The sequence below is a fragment of the Pistacia vera genome, unplaced genomic scaffold (genome assembly GCF_008641045.1).
Source record: "Pistacia vera cultivar Batoury unplaced genomic scaffold, PisVer_v2 Contig288, whole genome shotgun sequence".
Lineage (NCBI taxonomy): Eukaryota > Viridiplantae > Streptophyta > Magnoliopsida > Sapindales > Anacardiaceae > Pistacia > Pistacia vera.
Genome location: NW_022196099.1, coordinates 637,252 through 654,960, shown reverse-complemented (window position 1 = coordinate 654,960; position 17,709 = coordinate 637,252). Strand labels below are relative to the sequence as shown.

The 17,709-nt window shown below is 33.3% G+C and overlaps 2 protein-coding genes and 1 pseudogene across 4 annotated transcripts; 1 reads left to right on the top strand and 2 right to left on the bottom strand.

Moving 5' to 3' along the window:
• Positions 1-757: 757 nt before the first annotated feature.
• Positions 758-1,363, top strand: LOC116134450. The gene has a single exon (XM_031420129.1). The coding sequence runs from the start codon at positions 862-864 to the stop codon at positions 1,222-1,224; it is 363 nt and encodes a 120-aa protein (XP_031275989.1). The 5' UTR covers positions 758-861; the 3' UTR covers positions 1,225-1,363.
• Positions 1,364-1,659: 296 nt separating this feature from the next.
• LOC116134419 lies at positions 1,660-4,256 on the bottom strand (annotated as a pseudogene).
• Positions 4,257-8,300: 4,044 nt separating this feature from the next.
• On the bottom strand, positions 8,301-12,215 carry LOC116134428 (short-chain dehydrogenase TIC 32, chloroplastic-like). Of its 3 annotated transcripts, none has more exons than XM_031420105.1 (8): positions 11,889-12,215; positions 9,539-9,770; positions 9,369-9,448; positions 9,148-9,301; positions 8,976-9,054; positions 8,814-8,898; positions 8,671-8,717; positions 8,304-8,591 (listed from the first exon to the last, which is right to left on the bottom strand). In XM_031420105.1, exons 1-8 carry the CDS (start codon positions 12,004-12,006, stop codon positions 8,418-8,420), a joined length of 969 nt encoding a protein of 322 aa, XP_031275965.1. In that variant the 5' UTR covers positions 12,007-12,215; the 3' UTR covers positions 8,304-8,417. The 3 variants fall into 3 exon arrangements, with proteins under 3 accessions (XP_031275963.1, XP_031275965.1, XP_031275964.1); XM_031420104.1 differs by lacking the exon at positions 11,889-12,215 and adding an exon at positions 10,611-10,872 and having other exon boundaries at positions 8,306-8,591; XM_031420103.1 differs by lacking the exon at positions 11,889-12,215 and adding an exon at positions 10,611-10,872 and having other exon boundaries at positions 8,301-8,591; positions 8,671-8,898.
• Between the last annotated feature and the right edge of the window lie 5,494 nt (positions 12,216-17,709).

Below are 17,709 nucleotides of genomic sequence, written 5' to 3'. Positions count from 1 at the left end.
AGAGTATCGAGACGAAAACAATAATAATTTCATATTTGGTAAGTTTATTAAGCGGCTTTGAGTTATAACATACCTATTTAGACCAATGTTCCTTTTTACAAAATTCAACTTGTTTATCGTGAACGGTTTAGTTTGGTGATTGAGGACGAACAATCTGACGTCTACCGTCTAACTTGGAAATTAAATATTATCCCTGAAATTTAACTTAAATATCTTTATTCTTATAGAATTTTTTGATATCGTTTTGGTCCATGGTCATCCCATCTAACTCTAACCCCTCAACTCCTCAACAATTCACAATTATATAACGGTAATATTATATTTATAATTCAATCTTACAATTTTTTTTCATAATCCTGATATAATAGTTTCTAACTAGTTAGTTTTCAAATGAGTACTACTTATTTGTTATGGATCCTATCAATTTATTTACGAACCGATGAATTATAAACTATTAAACAAAGATAAAAAATTTATAAGATTAAATAGTGAATTAATTTTTATCCTTAAAATAATACCAATATAGTAGGGTACCAAACTGATGGATATTAGGTGACATGGAGTTGTTGTCCTGTCAAGAGTCAATACCCAACCCACCAAAAAGCAAAGACAAAGGCAACTCTTCTCTTCCTCTCATCAGCTCAAGTGGACGTCATTCCATTGCTCCTTAGTCCTTATCCTTAGTTAACATTCTTGACTCACTCATTCATTTCTCCATACATTCAAGTACGTTGTTGAAAATTAGGTCCCTTAATAAATAAAAACTCATAATTTACTTTCTCTCGTCTCAGTCTCAACTATTTGATTGAAACTGGTATCAAACTCTTTTTCCTTTCCTTTCCTTGGCTTTATTCATTCGTCATGTCTCTCTCTTTCTTTAACTCCCTGTTTCATAAACTCACCTCTCGATGGCCCCTCTTCCTCTACGCTGCCACGTGGACCACCATCCTGACTGCGGCAGTTGCCGTCTCTTCCTTTTGGCCTGAACTCTGCTTTGTTTGGGCTATCTCTCCCTCCTCTTCCTTTTCACGTGACTGTGATACTGACGCTTTCGTTAGGGTTCCGTTAGACCTGCCGGGAGAGTTCCTCTGCCTTCCGGCTCACCTTTTCAAAAGGTCCAAACTTGATTTGTTTGTTCCTCCCGTTTTCGCGGCCGTTGTGGTGGCCAGCTCCGCGTGGCTTGTGCGAGCCTTAGGATTGTTTGAGTACCAGGAGTCGTCTTGATTAAGGTGCGTCCACCGTCTGATTATTATAAATTTTGTATACTATCAATTAATCAAACCTCAGCAATTAGTTATTATAATTCTTTAAACTATCACAATGAATGAAGAAATTTCCAAATTTACATGAACAATGATAAAGTATTAATTTTTGTTGTAAACAAGTCGAGGCATTTCGAATTGTTTGTTTTGAGTACAATCAAGGTATCCTCGTTGCATCTACTTCGTTGAATGATGCATTTGAAAATTAGTTCAACATGTGAAAATGCCACGCTCCATCCATACAATGAAATGAGATTGGTTTGAGTGAATCGACAGAATTATGCTGTCAGAAATCCATCACTTTCTTCATCAATTCCATTGCCGTACTTGCTCGCAATCTTTATTTAGATTTGATATGGTATATTACAATTCTTATTAATTTTTCTCACAAATAGAACTAGCAGTTGGCAATGGAGTCCTGTGCCTCCGGCCTACCCAATTGCCAATTGTTAAATTATGTGGAGAGAAAGATATTAAAAAGGGTTTGTCGGACTATGTTTATGGTAGAATTAACCATAATGTAATTTCTTCGTTCTGAATGAGCTTGCTGCATGGTATGGGAAAGAAAGAATAAAAAAATGATAAATATGTAAATGGTGCATACAAAAAAATGATACGAAAATGAAAAGGCATATTTCAATAGTAATTCATCAATCCCTTATATATATATAAGTAGGCTTCTAGTTTTTATTTGGACTGAGGGAGCATTTGATGATTTATTTAAGCTTTTGAAATTGAAGTACAACTTATTACTGAATTCCCAGAGTTTCTTGCCAATACTTCATCTCTGCAAGTGGACTTGGTGTCATTTCATTGCAATCCACGAAAATTCCACTCACTCCTTTTAAATTTGGATGGAGAGCAACATAGATGTTGTGGCTGCCCCCTGATGAAATCAATGAATACGTTTTAATAATGGTTGAATCCATACATCTTTTTCCAATGCCAAAATGCACAAAATTTACCTGAGGTACATTTTTCCAGGAAGAAGGAGAAGAACTTTAAAAATTCTGCAAAAAAATGGTATAAAATAAGAAAAAATGAATGAAAACACCATTTGCGCATATATAGTATGGTTTTCTTTCTGAGATATAGAACATATCATCAGAAAGGCAGAATATTTAAAAAGATTCGTCATATTAACCCGGGGTGAACGAGTTGCTGTAATATTCGCGCCCTCTTCCTGTATTCATGTTAGTTATGGTTCAGAAAATTGTTTACAGAATTTTGAGTTATCTGCATCAGTAATGGATAATTACCTGAAATCGACGAGAGAGCTCATTGGCATGTAATATGTTTGCTAATGGATTGCCCATATGCCATTTTGTCAGAGTAACTGAATCAAAAATGAGAAGACTAATTATCAGCTGATCTTTAGAGATTTGTGCATAAAAAGCTATGAATAATCAGTGATTAAGGTAACATACCCAGATTTTTCGTTGATCTTTCAAATCGAATTCCACCCTTGTAGGTGTACTGATGAGCTATTGATGACAGATTTACAACCCTACCTTCAATACCAGTGGTTTTTGCAGTGTTCTTCATTTTGTCCAGGAGGAGATTTGTTAAGAGAAAATGACCTGAAAAGAAGAGTTCAAATGAAATAATTTAATCACGTGGAAAGTAACAAGAATCATGCAACTTACCAAGATGATTTGTTGCAAACTGCATTTCTATTCCTTCTTGAGAAAGAGGTATGGGCAAAACATAATTCCAGCATTGTTTCTGTAGAGCAATTCAACGTTTTTATTGTTCCAGTAAAATCGAAATAAAATAAAAATGATTAAATTCAAAAGTAAAAGGGAAGAAAATACATTAAGATGTTGAGAGGAAGATCAAGAGCATTGAAGTTCTGAACAATTCTCTGATGGATGCAATTGAGCAAAGATCAAGTTTCAGAACATCCACTCGAGCTGTTTTATCTCATTTAGAATAAGCTGTTTCGCTTCATTTGCAGCTTCCATATGCCTTGCACCAATAATACATGAGCTCCACGGAGAGCCAAAACTCTTGCAGTCTCCACACCAATTCCTGCTGCTCCTCCTGCATTAAGAATATTCATACAACAAAATAAATCATACCTTTTTCCCAAATTTTTAAAGGTATTTCTCAGATTTCAGATGGGAACACAGGTTTTAATTTGTTTCATTTCATGAAGAACCCTCCAAGCTGGACGTTTCTGATAAAAGTTAAAATCAATACACCCACCCCCCTTTTTAACTTTCTACAGTTCTACTTCTGTACAAGCAAAGGTGAGCTTAAAATAAAGAGTGGTCCAATAATATTTTGGACTTCATCTGAGTCAAAGTTTGATGTCCTTGTTCACTATACAACCAGAGTTCTTACGTGCACGAAGCTCTTTCTATGACAAAAAAATTTGCACACTTTTGAGATTGAGAAAAGGAAATCCCAGAGACGAGAGAAAATGAAAAGAAAAAGTAACTGCCATCGAGGACTTGAGGAAGATCAGTAGGCACTCAAATCAGTTATTCTTAAGCTAATAGAAAGGAACAAACAAAAAATTGAAATGAATCTCCTTTTTGTTTGGGGTGAGCTGAGCCGTAGGGTGTTTGGAAAACGATAAGAACTAACATCAATCCATGAAAGCAGTTGAAATGAGGAGGGAAAGTAAAAATGGGGACAAATAAAACAAAACAAATAATGCCACGAATCCCAATTAGTGAACAAGAGTCCAAACTGACAGAGCTCAGACTGGCCAAACTAGCGCAGAACTCGTGCTAGAAAAATATAAAATCAATCAAGAAGAAGAAGAAACTAGAAGCATCCAAACTCAAAATTCACACACGATAACGCTACCATTGCCCATAACGAACAAACAAACAAAGACCCATAACGTTTAAAAAAGAAATAAAACTAACCAGTGATTATAACAGTAAGATGGTTTGCATCAATCCCAGAGTAACTTGTTCAGCAGTCGAAGCTGAACCAAACCACTTGAGCAGGCCTTCCAGTTATCAATGAAAAGATACCCATCTCCAGAAACGACTCAAAAACTCGATCTTCTTATTTCTTCTTGCCTTAAGAGAATGGACATGGAAATGAAGGAGGACAGGGCGCGTGTTAATAAAGGGAAGAAATGCATGAAGACTTGTGATTTTGGGAGCATGTAGGTGGGAACAGAGAATTCATTTGGACATATGAATATTAAAAGCTCGTCGGGGAAGAGCTGTTAATAGCTTCAACGACCTTACAACTAGCACAAGGTACTCACACTATGACATCTTTAAAGTGTTTCTGGAATTTTATCAAAATCCAATTTCACCTCTCACTTAAGTACATCAGTCAGTCCAATATTTTATGAACAATGCCGGAAAATATTTTGTCCCCCAATCTAGTGTGAATGACATTCCCCCCCTTTGTCGGAAACACCCATGTTCCTCCAAACTTATATTTGTCCATCTCATTTTATATTTCACCATTTTTTTATCACAAAATTTCAGTTATATAAATATTTAAATTAATTACAAAAAATAACAATTAATAACGAGTTAAGAAATTATCAAATAATTAAAAAAATTCAAAAAAGTTCATCCAAAAAAATAAATTTTTTTAGAAGTTAATAAACTTTAATAATGAAAATAATGGTATAGCTTAATTTATGTATGCAAATAGAAATAAGACGAATTAAAGATAATTTTGACCATTGGGTGACCTTATGGTAAAAGAGCAAAATGAAATTTATGAGCTCTGAGTTGAGTCCTCTAGGCACTAATAAGGGTGGCCATTGGGGGCTCTATCTGGCCGACAATTTCAAGACCTAATAATTAGTTGAGGTGTACATAAGTTAGTTTAGAGAACTCCAGAAGAAAAAAAAAAAAAAAAAAAAACAACAACAGAGGAGAAAAAAATTCTTTTGCCATAATGGATGTCAAATTGTCATTCAGCCTATAAAAAAAAATCTAATTTTTCATCGTATGGATGGGATAAATTTAATTCTTCTAAAATTTCAGTGGATCTTTAAATTAAATATTATTTTTTTAACATAGCTTTAATTCATTATTTTAATAAAATTACTCTTAGTATTAGAGAGGCATTACGTAACAAAATAAACTTTAGTAATTATTTTTTTAATCAATATAACAAGAATATTGTATAATAAATCAATAATTAAATTAGTTATTGCAAAGTTTTACTGTATTTATTAGTAATACAATCAGTCACAATTCAACAAAACGATTATCGAAACCCGTAAACTATTCAAGAGTTATGAGTTTGAATCTCTCATCGATTGCTAAGCTATTAAAACTCTTATCTAAACTACAGTCTAAGATTCAATGATTAATTAAGATACTATAAACTAATTTAGGCACCTCAATCATTCAAAATACAAATGCGTAAATTACTTGTGCTATCGCCGATGACATTGATTTGGGCCCTTTACATATTGTTCCCACTTCACTTCCCCTTATTAACTATCCATCTCATTCTTTCCAACTTGCAATTAATTTCTAACTTAATATATAACTCAATAATTATTGAGGAAATGTTACTTAATTAGTATAATTTTTTTTTTCTTTATATTCTTTTTTTTTTTACTAGTTTTGTTCTAGGATTTAGTGGCATTGAATTGTCTAATAATTTAATAAATTCTCAACCACAACATACCCCATTACATATTGGGCGTAGATATGTTTCAAGGTAAGTTACAATATAATAAGAAATAACAAATTTTTTTACCATCAGACCAATCCTTTAGGGTATGTGTTGTATCTTGTATGTTGTTTCTTTGTAAATAAGTTAGGATTATATAACTCTTTTTGGAAATCATAAAAATCTTATATTATTATTGAAAATTCCTTCAAATGGTTTTTTTTTTTTTTTTTCAAAGCTCCAGACTCAAGTTTTTTTTTTTTTAAATGTAATAGATTTCCATGATCTTCGAAACACATCAAATTAAACAATGTCACAAGGTATATGAAATTAACCTTTAAGTTTAAATTAATTATCACATAGATTGAGCTATAAATTAAGATCACAAGACTTATAACAATAATATTAATAATAAAATAATGTTCACATAAAAAGTTAGATCTAATTAAGGTGGCATTTGTTTTGACTTTGTTTACATAAAATAACTTACTATGACGGGAGAATATTGTTGTATTTTTATATATTTTCTCAATTTGGAAGTGAACAAATGACTTTTTTCCATCCAAATAATAGTTTCATGACACTTTTCCACCCCCGGACTTTTAAAATGCCAATTTACTATTCAAACTTATATTCCATTTCTGATTCCAGCATTGTTGCAACCCCACACCACCACAATTCTCTTTCTTGATTATCACTCATCAAAACCCTTAAAACCCTACTTTCGTCAACCCTGCCAATCATTGGCAATTGATCCCAAGTCAAATTCTGATCAATCCCAACCACCGAAATCCAACATTCTACAACCAAAAGACTCATTGGCCTGCCATCATCAAAAGCCCTAATAGCTTGGACAGAATTTGCTCTCTGTTGACCGCCATAATATAAATTTAGGTAGTAAAGATGTATTTTAAAAGCTTGTGAGTATGAAAGTGTCATTGAACCATTATTTGGATGGGAAAAAGTCGTTAATGTTATTGTGATGGCTTGAAGCGATGACGTTTTATGGTTTAAATGAGGCGACGTCGTTTTGAGTAGATTTGAAGAATTGATTTTGAGCTTTGATGGGAAGAAGATCCAATGGCTGTCATTAGTCCTTCGGTCAACCATATAAAAGCAAACCTTTGGGCAGATTTGGAATAACACCGCATTTTGTAAATCTCTCTCTTCTTCATCGAGCAAAGTTTGAGTCTGTTAGGGTTTACGAATTTTGTGGTTGAATCTTGTAACTTTGTGATTGAGTGATTGGTTTCAGGTCATTCGGGTGTATTTGATTACATTGGTCATTAGGGATTTCAAGGGTAGGGTTTCTAGGGTGAGTTACAGATTGTAGAAGGGGATTGAGGGTGATGATACTGTGTGTAATCTGAACCGTGATCTTGATAGTGTTAGTGCAGCGAGCTCGCTTGTTTCTCGAGTTCAATGTGGACGTAGCTCACTCAGATTGAGCAAGTGAACTACAGTAAATTCTTGGTGTTCTTATGTGTGTGTGATCTATCTTGATTCTTGATTGTGGTGGTTGTGTTTGGTTAATTAGGGTGTGAGATGTACATTTGACTATTGGGAAATACTCTTACTTTAACCACTATTAGGTGGTGGTAAAAGAGTAAAAAGAGATTTTATAAACTTCTGAGTTTGAGTCCCTCAATACATTAATGGAGGTGTCCACTAGAATTTTTACCTGGTCAATAATTTCAATGCCCTGGGAGATAAGTGAAGTACGTATAAGTTAGTTTAAATACCTTATGTGATAAAAAAAAAAAAAATACTCTTACTTTATTATATATTATTTATTTATTTAAAAAAGTTGACTCAGCATATGACTCCAGGTATGCTGAGTCAACTAAACTCTGGATAGTAGTTAGAGCAGTGGCGCATAGTGATGGCAGTGCAATTTATTGGGTTTTGAGGTTATTCTTTTTGGTACCAAATTGAAGAGCAGAGTTGTGCTGGTACTATTTATTCATTCAATTTTAGCAGGTAAGCATATTTATTTAGCGCATCCAATTTTCTGTGTTCTTTATGTCTCAATTAAAAGGCAAATAAATATACTACACACCTTCTTTATAATTTGATGAAAAGACAGTTTAGACCCTAGACCTTTCTCAAATATAGCTTTAACTCCCCTTAGCTGTTAACTCACCTTGAGTAAGGGCATTATTGTAATTTGAAGTGGACAAGCACAGTGAACCGAGATAGAGACAGAAAGAGTCAGAGAACGGGAGTAAAACTGTAAAAGGACAGAGCAATGACATGAGAGAGACTCAGGTTAAGGAAAGAAAATTTCGAGTTTGCTTTCCGTTTTTATAAAGCCTATGTATATTGTATATTTNAACTTCTTCGTTCTGAATGAGCTTTGCTGCATGGTATGGGAAAGAAAGAATTAAAAAAAAAAATGATAAATATGTAAATGGGTGCACACAAATAAATGATACGAAAATGAAAAGGCGTATTTCAATAGTAATTCATCAATCCCTTAATTATATATATAAGTAGGGCTTCTAGTTTTTATTTGGACTGATGGGTAGCATTTGATGATTTTATTTAAGCTTTTGAAATTGAAGTAATCAACTTATTACTGAATTCCCAGAGTTTCCTTGCCAATACTTCATCTCTTGCAAGTGGACTTGGTGTCATTTCATTGCAGTCCACGAAATACTTTCCGCTCACTCCTTTTAAATTTGGATGGAGAGCAACATAGCATGTTGTGGCTGCTCCCTGATGAAATCAATGAATACGTTTTAATAATGGTTGAATCCATACATCTTTTTCCAATGCCAAAATGCACAAAATTTACCTGAGGTACATTTTTCCACAGGAAGAAGGAGAAGAACTTTAAAAATTCTGCAAAATAAATGGTATAAAAATAAGAAAAAATGAATGAAAACACCATTTGCGCATATATATAGTATAGTTTTCTTTCTGAGATATAGAACATACTCATCAGAAAGGCAGAATATTTAAAAAGATTCGTCATTATTAACCCGGGGTGAACTGAGTTTGCTGTAATATTCGCGCCCTCTTCCTGTATTCATGTTAGTTATGGTCTCAGAAAATTGTTTACAGAATTTTGAGTTATCTGCATCAGTAATGGATAATTACCTGAAATCGACGAGAGAGCTCATTGGCATGTAATATGTTTGCTAATTTGGATTGCCCATATGCCATTTTGTCAGAGTAACTGAATCAAAAATGAGAAGACTAATTATCAGCTGATCTTTAGATGATTTGTGCATAATAAAGCTAAGAATAATCAGTGATTAAGTTAACATACCCAGATTTTTCGTTGATCTTTTCAAATCGAATTCCACCCTTGTAGGTGTACTGATGAGCTATTGATGACAGATTTACAACCCTACCTTCAATACCAGTGGTTTTTGCAGTGTTCTTCATTTTGTCCAGGAGGAGATTTGTTAAGAGAAAATGACCTGAAAAGAAGCGATTCAAATGAAATAATTTAATAACTGTGAAAGTAACAAGAATCATGCAACTTACCAAGATGATTTGTTGCAAACTGCATTTCTATTCCTTCTTGAGAAAGATGGTATGGGCAAAACATGATTCCAGCATTGTTTCTGTAGCGAAATTCAATGTTTTTATTGTTCCAGTAAAATTGAAATAAAATAAAAATTATTAAATTCAAAAGTAAAAGAGGAAGAGAATACATTAAGATGTTGAGAGGAAGATCAAGAGCATTGAAGTTCTGAACAAATTCTCTGATGGATGCAATTGAGCAAAGATCAAGTTTCAGAACATCCACTCGAGCTGTTTTATCTTCATTTAGAATAAGCTGTTTCGCTTCATTTGCAGCTTCCATATTCCTTGCACCAATAATAACATGAGCTCCACGGAGAGCCAAAACTCTTGCAGTCTCCAACCCAATTCCTGCTGCTCCTCCTGCATTAAGAATATTCATACAACAAAATAAATCAATACCTTTTTCCCAAATTTTTTAAAGGTATTTCTCCAGATTTCAGATGGGAACACAGGTTTTAATTTTGTTTCATTTCATGAAGAACCCTCCAAGCTGGACGTTTCTGATAAAAGTTAAAAATCTCTTTTTAACTCTTCTACAGTTCTACTTCTGTACAAGCAAAGGTGAGCTTAAAATAAAGAGTGGTCCAATAATATTTTCGGACTTCATCTGAGTCAAAGTTTGATGTCCTTGTTCACTATACAACCAGAGTTCCTTACGTGCACGAAGCTCTTTCTATGACAAAAAAATTTGCACACTTTTGAGATTGAGAAAAGGAAATCCCAGAGAACGAGAGAAAATGAAAAGAAAAAGTAACTGCCATTCGAGGACTTGAGGAAGATCAGTAGGCACTCAAATCAGTTATTCTTTAAGCTAATAGAAGGGAACAAACAAAAATTGAAATGAATCTCCTTTTTGTTTTGGGGTGAGCTGAGCCGTAGAGGTGTTTGGAAAACAATAACATTAATTCAAGAAAGCAGTTGAAATGAGGAGGGCTAAAGCTAAAAATGGGGACAAAATAAAACAAAACAAATAATGCCACGAATCCCAATTAGTGATAAAGAAGTCCAAACTGACAGAGCTCAGACTGGCCAAACTAGCAGCAGAACTCTGTGCCTAGAAAAATATAAAAATCAATCAAGAAGAAGAAGAAACTAGAAGCATCCAAACTCAAAATTCAACAACGATAACGCTACCATTGCCCATTAACGAACAAACAAACAAACAAAGACCCATAACGTTTAAAAAAGAAATAAACTAACCAGTGATTATAACAGTAAGATGGGTTGCATCAATCCCATAAGTAACTTGTTCAGCAGTCGAAGCTGAACCAAACCCACTTGAGCCAGGCCTTCCAGTTATCAATGAAAAGATACCCATCTCCAGAAACGACTCAAAAACTTCGATCTTCTTATTTCTTTTCTTGCCTTAAGAGAATGGACATGGAAATGAAGGAGGACAGGGCGCTGTTGTTAATAAAGGGAAAGAAATGCATGAAGACTTGTGATTTTTGGGAGCAATGTAGGTGGGGACACAGAGAATTCATTTGGACATATGAATATTAAAAGCTCGTCGGTGAAGAGCTGTTAATAGCTTCAACGACCTTACAACTAGCACAAGGTACTCACACTATGACATCTTTAAAGTGTTTCTGGAATTTTATCAAAATCCAATTTCACCTCTTCACTTAAGTACATTCAGTCAGTCCAATATTTTATGAACAATGCCGGAAAATATTTTGTCCCCCAATCTAGTGTGAATGACATTCCCCCCCTTTGTCGGAAACACCCAATGTTTCCTCCAAACTTATTATTTGTCCATCTCATTTTATATTTCACCATTTTTTTTTATCACAAAATTTCAGTTATATAAATATTTTAAATTAATTACAAAAAATAACAATTAATAACGAGTTAAGAAAATTATCAAATATAATTAAAAAAATTCAAAAAAGTTCATCCAAAAAAATAAATTTTTTTAGAAGTTAATAAACTTTTAATAATGAAAATAATGGTATAGCTGGAATTTATGTAGTCAAATAGAAAATGAGATGAACTCAAGATAANGAAAATGAAAAGAAAAAGTAACTGCCATTCGAGGACTTGAGGAAGATCAGTAGGCACTCAAATCAGTTATTCTTTAAGCTAATAGAAAGGAACAAACAAAAATTGAAATGAATCTCCTTTTTGTTTTGGGGTGAGCTGAGCCGTAGAGGTGTTTGGAAAACGATAAGAACTAACATCAATCCATGAAAGCAGTTGAAATGAGGAGGGCTAAAGCTAAAAATGGGGACAAAATAAAACAAAACAAATAATGCCACGAATCCCAATTAGTGATAAAGAAGTCCAAACTGACAGAGCTCAGACTGGCCAAACTAGCGGCAGAACTCTGTGCATAGAAAAATATAAAAATCAATCAAGAAGAAGAAGAAACTAGAAGCATCCAAACTCAAAATTCAACAACGATAACGCTACCATTGCCCATTAACGAACAAACAAACAAACAAAGACCCATAACGTTTAAAAAAGAAATAAACTAACCAGTGATTATAACAGTAAGATGGGTTGCATCAATCCCATAAGTAACTTGTTCAGCAGTCGAAGCTGAACCAAACCCACTTGAGCCAGGCCTTCCAGTTATCAATGAAAAGATACCCATCTCCAGAAACGACTCAAAAACTTCGATCTTCTTATTTCTTTTCTTGCCTTAAGAGAATGGACATGGAAATGAAGGAGGACAGGGCGCTGTTGTTAATAAAGGGAAAGAAATGCATGAAGACTTGTGATTTTTGGGAGCAATGTAGGTGGGGACACAGAGGGTTCATTTGGACATATGAATATTAAAAGCTCGTCGGTGAAGAGCTGTTAATAGCTTCAACGACCTTACAACTAGCACAAGGTACTCACACTATGACATCTTTAAAGTGTTTCTGGAATTTTATCAAAATCCAATTTCACCTCTTCACTTAAGTACATTCAGTCAGTCCAATATTTTATGAACAATGCCGGAAAATATTTTGTCCCCCAATCTAGTGTGAATGAAATTCCCCCCCTTTTTCGGAAACACCCAATGTTACCTCCAAACTTATTATTTGTCCATCTCATTTTCTATTTCACCATTTTTTTTTATCACAAAATTTCAGTTATATAAATATTTTAAATTAATTACAAAAATAACAATTAATAACGAGTTAAGAAAATTATCAAATGTAATTAAAAAATTTCAAAAAAGTTCATCCAAAAAAATAATTTTTTTTAGAAGTTAATAAACTTTTAATAATGAAAATAATGGCATAGCTGGAATTTATGTAGTCAAATAGAAAATGAGATGAACTCAAGATAATTTTGACCACCATTGGGTGGCTTAGCCCTTACGGTAAAAAAACAAGATGAGATTTTATAAGCTCTTGAGTTTAAGTCCTCCAGACACTAATAAGGGTGGTTACTGGGGGCTCTTACATGACTAACAATTTCAGGACCTTAATGGATTAGTTGAGGTACGCACAAACTAGTTTAGAGACCTCTAATGAAAAAAAAAAAAAAAAAAGGAGGAGAAAAAAATTCTTTTGCCATAAATTGGATGTCAAATTGTCATTCAGCCTATAAAAAAAAATCTAATTTTTCATTGTATGAGATGGGATAAATTTAATTCTTCTAAAATTTCAGTGGATCGTTTAAATTAAATATTTTATTTTTTGAACATAGCTTTAATTCATTATTTTAAATAAAATTACTCTTAGTATTAGAGAGGCATTATGTAACAAAATAAACTGTTATAGTAATTATTTTTTTATATCAATATAACAAAGAATATTGTATAATAAATCAATAATTAAATTAGTTATTGCAAAGTTTTACTGTATTTATTAGTAATACAATCAGTCACAATTCAACAAATACGATTATCGAAACCCGTAAACTATTCAAGAGATTATGAGTTTGAATCTCTCATCGATTGCTAAGCTATTAAAACTCTTATCTAACCTACAGTTCTAAGATCTCAATGATTAATTAAGATACTATAAACTAATTTAGGCACCTCAATCATTCAAAATACAAATGCGTAAATTACTTTGCTATCGCCGATGACATTGATTTGGGCCCTTTACATTCATTGTTCCCACTTCCACTTCCCCTTATTAACTATACCATCTCATTCTTTCCAACTTGCAAATTAATTTCTTAACTTAATTATAACTCAATAATTTAATTTGAAAGGAAATGTTACTTAATTAGTATAAATTTTATTTTATTTTATTTTTACCAATTTTGTTTCTAGGATTTAATGTGGTATTGAATTGTCTAATAATTTTAATAAATTCTCAACCACAACATACCCTATGACATTATTGGGCGTAGGTACATGTTTCAATTACAAATGTAATAAGAAATGAGCAAATATTTTTTTACTGTCAGGCCAACTTTTAGGGTTATGTGTTGTACCTTGTATGTTGTTTCTTTGTAAATAAGTTTTGGATTATATTATACTCTTTTTGGAAATCATAAAAATCTTATATTATTATTGAAATTCCTTAAAATTGTTTTTTATTTTTTAAAAAAAAGCTCCAGGCTCAAGTTTTTTTTTTTTTAAATATAATAGATTTTCCCATGATCTTCGAAAACACATCCAATGAAACAATGTCACAAGGTATATGAAATTAACCTTTAAATTTAAATAAATTATCACATAGATTGAGCTAGGGCTGGTTAACGAACCAAGCCGCTCGCGAGCCGGCTCGGCTCGAGTCTGGCTCTTTAACGACTCGGTTCGTCCAATAATGAGCCGGCTCGACTCGGCTCGTGAGAAAAAACGAGCCGAGTTCGAGCCATACAAGGCTCGGCTCGTCAAGCTCACGAGCCGCGCCTGGCTTGAAAAAGCGGGGGGTTTTCTGAGAATTTCTAAACCATTGGGATTTAATTGAAAATAATGCAAACAAGTTTTAAAAAATAATAAAATGGCCCCCGTTATTAAAATCCCCAAATCGCAAAAAATTCGTCAGTAGTGAACCCTTGCAGTAAAATTTGAATCAAACTCCTCCCAAAGTGTTGATTCTCCGCTAGATCTTGTTCATCTTCGTCAGCTTCGCCGGATCTTCACCGGATATTGTTCATCTTCGTTGGACCTTCGGCAGCCGTTGGATCTTTGTCATCGTTGTCATCTACGTCGGATTTTCGTCAGATCTGAAGTGGATATCTCAGTTCGTCATCATCTTCGTCAGATCTGAAGTGGATATCGTCGGTTCGTCATCATCATCATCAGATCTGAAGTAGATATCGTCGGTTCGTCATCATCTTCGTCGGATTGTCGTCGGACTTCGGTCCGTAGGGGACTTTAATTGGTCGATTGGGATTTAATTGTTTGTTTGGGGTTTCTTCAATTTTATTTGGAGATGGTTGGTGCCCAGACAAAGTTAAATTATGATTTTCATTTATTTGAATTTCAGACATTGGAGAACAAAGAAACGCAAGCCAACGGAATTTGAAGAGCCCTCTGCCTTTGAAGAATGAAGAAAATAATATTTAAAAAATTATTTTGATTTTTTATTGATAAAAGAATAAATAATTTAAACAAAAGAAAATGAAGGTGGACAGTCAGACGACTCAGACTGCTGCCCAGCGAATTTTTGTAAAAAAAATTGGAAAAAAAAAAAAACAAAATTATTTGGAGATGGCTCGCGAGCTGGCTCGAAATATGCCTAATCCATTACCGAGCCGAGCCGAGCCATATAACTTATGGCTTGGCTCAGCTCGGTCTCGACTCGTTTACTCTTCCCCTCTCACGAACCGAGCTCGTTAAGCCAAAAACTCGGCTCGATAACACCCCTAGATTGAGCTATAAAATTAAGATCACAAAACTTATAACAATAATATTAATAATAAAATAATGTTCACATAAAAAGTTAGATCTAATTAAGGTGGCATTTGTTTTGACTTTGTTTCCATAAAATAACTTACTATGACGGGAGAACATTGCTGTATTTTTATATATTTTTTCAATTCGAAAGTGAATAAATGACTTTTTTCCATCCAAATAATAGTTTTATGACACTTTTCCACCCGTAGACTTTTAAAATACTAATTTGCTATTCAAACTTATATTCCATCAGCGATTCTAACATTGTTGCAATCCCACACCACCATTATTCTCTTCCTCAATTATCACTCACCAAAACCCCTAAAACTCTACTTTTTTCAACCCTACTAATCGCCGACAATCGATCCCAAGTCAAATTTCGATCAATCCCAACCACCAAAATCCAACATTCCACAACCAAAAGACTCATTAGCCTGCCATCTTCAAAAGTCTCAACAGCTTGGATAGAGTTTGTTCTTTGTTGACCTCCAGAATATAAATTTGGATAATAAAAAGATATTTTAAAAGTTTGTGAGTAGGAAAGTGTCATTGAGCCATTATTTGGATGGAAAAAAGTTGTTAACTCTTGGGAAATACTCTTGCTTTCACCACTATTACATGATCTGGTGGTAAAAAGAGCAAAATAAGGTTTTATAGCTTCGAATTTGGTCCCCAACGCACTAAATAGGGTGACCATTAGAACTTGTATCTGACCGACAATTCTAACGCCATAGAGGATTAGTGAGGTGCGCGTAGTGACTCAAACACCTTCTGCGATAAAAAATAATAATAAATACTTGTACTTTAATATATATATATTATATATTATATATATATATATATATATATATATATATAATATATATTCTACTCAAATAACTCAATTATTATCTAAAGAATGGTTAAAAAATACAAAAAGAGTTATAATTATCTTCATATAGGACTTGTCCAAATAGGAATCAAACTCTAAGCATTGAAGGCTTGGACACTGCCATCTTTGCCCTGTTTAAGAAATTGTAGATGGCTAGATTTAGAGATTCTCTATTAGGAACAATAGAATCCAGCTGTCCAAGGACCAATTATTTTAATTGTTATCCTGATTTCACAGTCTGTAGATGACCAAAATATACTAGACGTTTAACTTTAATATTAAAACGTTTAATTATGACTTAAAACCAGGAACCATCCTATAGCAGGCATTTATAGGATTCAATATAAAGTAAGCAATCGGCTTTTGAAACTAGAGCCATTAATCATGACCAAAAAGGCCACACAGTGTTATTTCAAACTAATTAACAAGATCAAACATAACAGTTCCTAAACAATCAATTGGGATCAAATAACTTTACCAGAGGATTGGGATTAACTAACGCAGTCATTCCTTTAGAAATGAGAATTCTTAAACCTAACCCAACCAATCCAAAATACAGAAATCGAAAACATAACTGAAAATTCTGATGGAAGTGTTCGGATTGGTTTAGTAGGCCTCTAATAATAAGCTTTGTGACTCATACTATCCTCATCATATTAAATCCCAAAGAACCTCTTGAACAAAGAAGATTTTCTTGTTAGTAAGAACCCCCTAGACCTAGCCAAGTTAAAACAATATTAAGGAATTGATAATTCCTCAATCATACCACAACCTTATTATTCAGTTCAAACAGCCTCCCAACAAGATGGGAAGAGACATCACAAAGAATGTCTCCAACCTATTCCCAAATGACAGATTTGCCAGAGCTAAACATTATTGAAATTTGATATTGATAAAACCTTCTTAAGAAAGATTTTTATTCAAAAGATAATCAAGAACTAAGAGAAACGTTCTTCAAAAACTTTAATAAAAAAGAAAGAGATCTAATTCAATAAAATTATTACAACTTTATGAAAACACAGCAAATTCTTTACCTTTCTTCCAATGGTTTGATAATGAAAAAACAATCAATGTCCAAACAAAAAACAAAAACAGTGGAAAATCGCAAGAGGAAAAGATAGTGAAGAAATTGAGTCAATTCATCCACCTTTAACAGAAGTAACGATTCCCTATAAAGGAGTAGAAATTAAGGCTTCCACCTTTTAAAGTCAAAGAAAATTTAATGAAAATCTGGAAATGATATAAAAAATATTTATCAACAAAATAATTATGCAAACCAATATTTGAATACTATAGCAAACAGTTAAATAGAATTGAAGATGTTGTAGCAAAACCATCCTAAACCTATTGACGAAAGGTCAAACCACTAAAAATTGTTGATAACAAACCATTATTTATTCCACATGAAATCCCTCAAAACACACTAAAACTTTAACCAACAAAGAAGAATATGCAAGAAATAAATAGAAAACTCAACCAGATAAAAGAAGAATTCTCTAGTGTTGTCGCACCAGACACCCACCAAACTTTAAACTATAAATTTTTTGGTAAAACAGATTCATCAGAATCATCAGAAATGATGATCAAAATACTTCCTCAAGTGATCATTTATTCAAATCAACAACATGAATTGGAAA

Bases quoted from the DNA above. Each gene is read 5' to 3' on its own strand.
- LOC116134450 (XM_031420129.1), top strand. From the start codon at position 862: ATGTCTCTCTCTTTCTTTAACTCCCTGTTTCATAAACTCACCTCTCGA.
- LOC116134428 (XM_031420103.1), bottom strand. From the start codon at position 10,728: ATGGGTATCTTTTCATTGATAACTGGAAGGCCTGGCTCAAGTGGGTTT. The intron at 8,899-8,975 runs GTAATTATCCAT...ACATGAATACAG, and splicing joins AGCTCTCTCGTCGATTTCAG to GAAGAGGGCGCGAATATTAC. The intron at 8,592-8,670 runs GTAAATTTTGTG...TGATTTCATCAG, and splicing joins TGTGGAAAAATGTACCTCAG to GGAGCAGCCACAACATGCTA.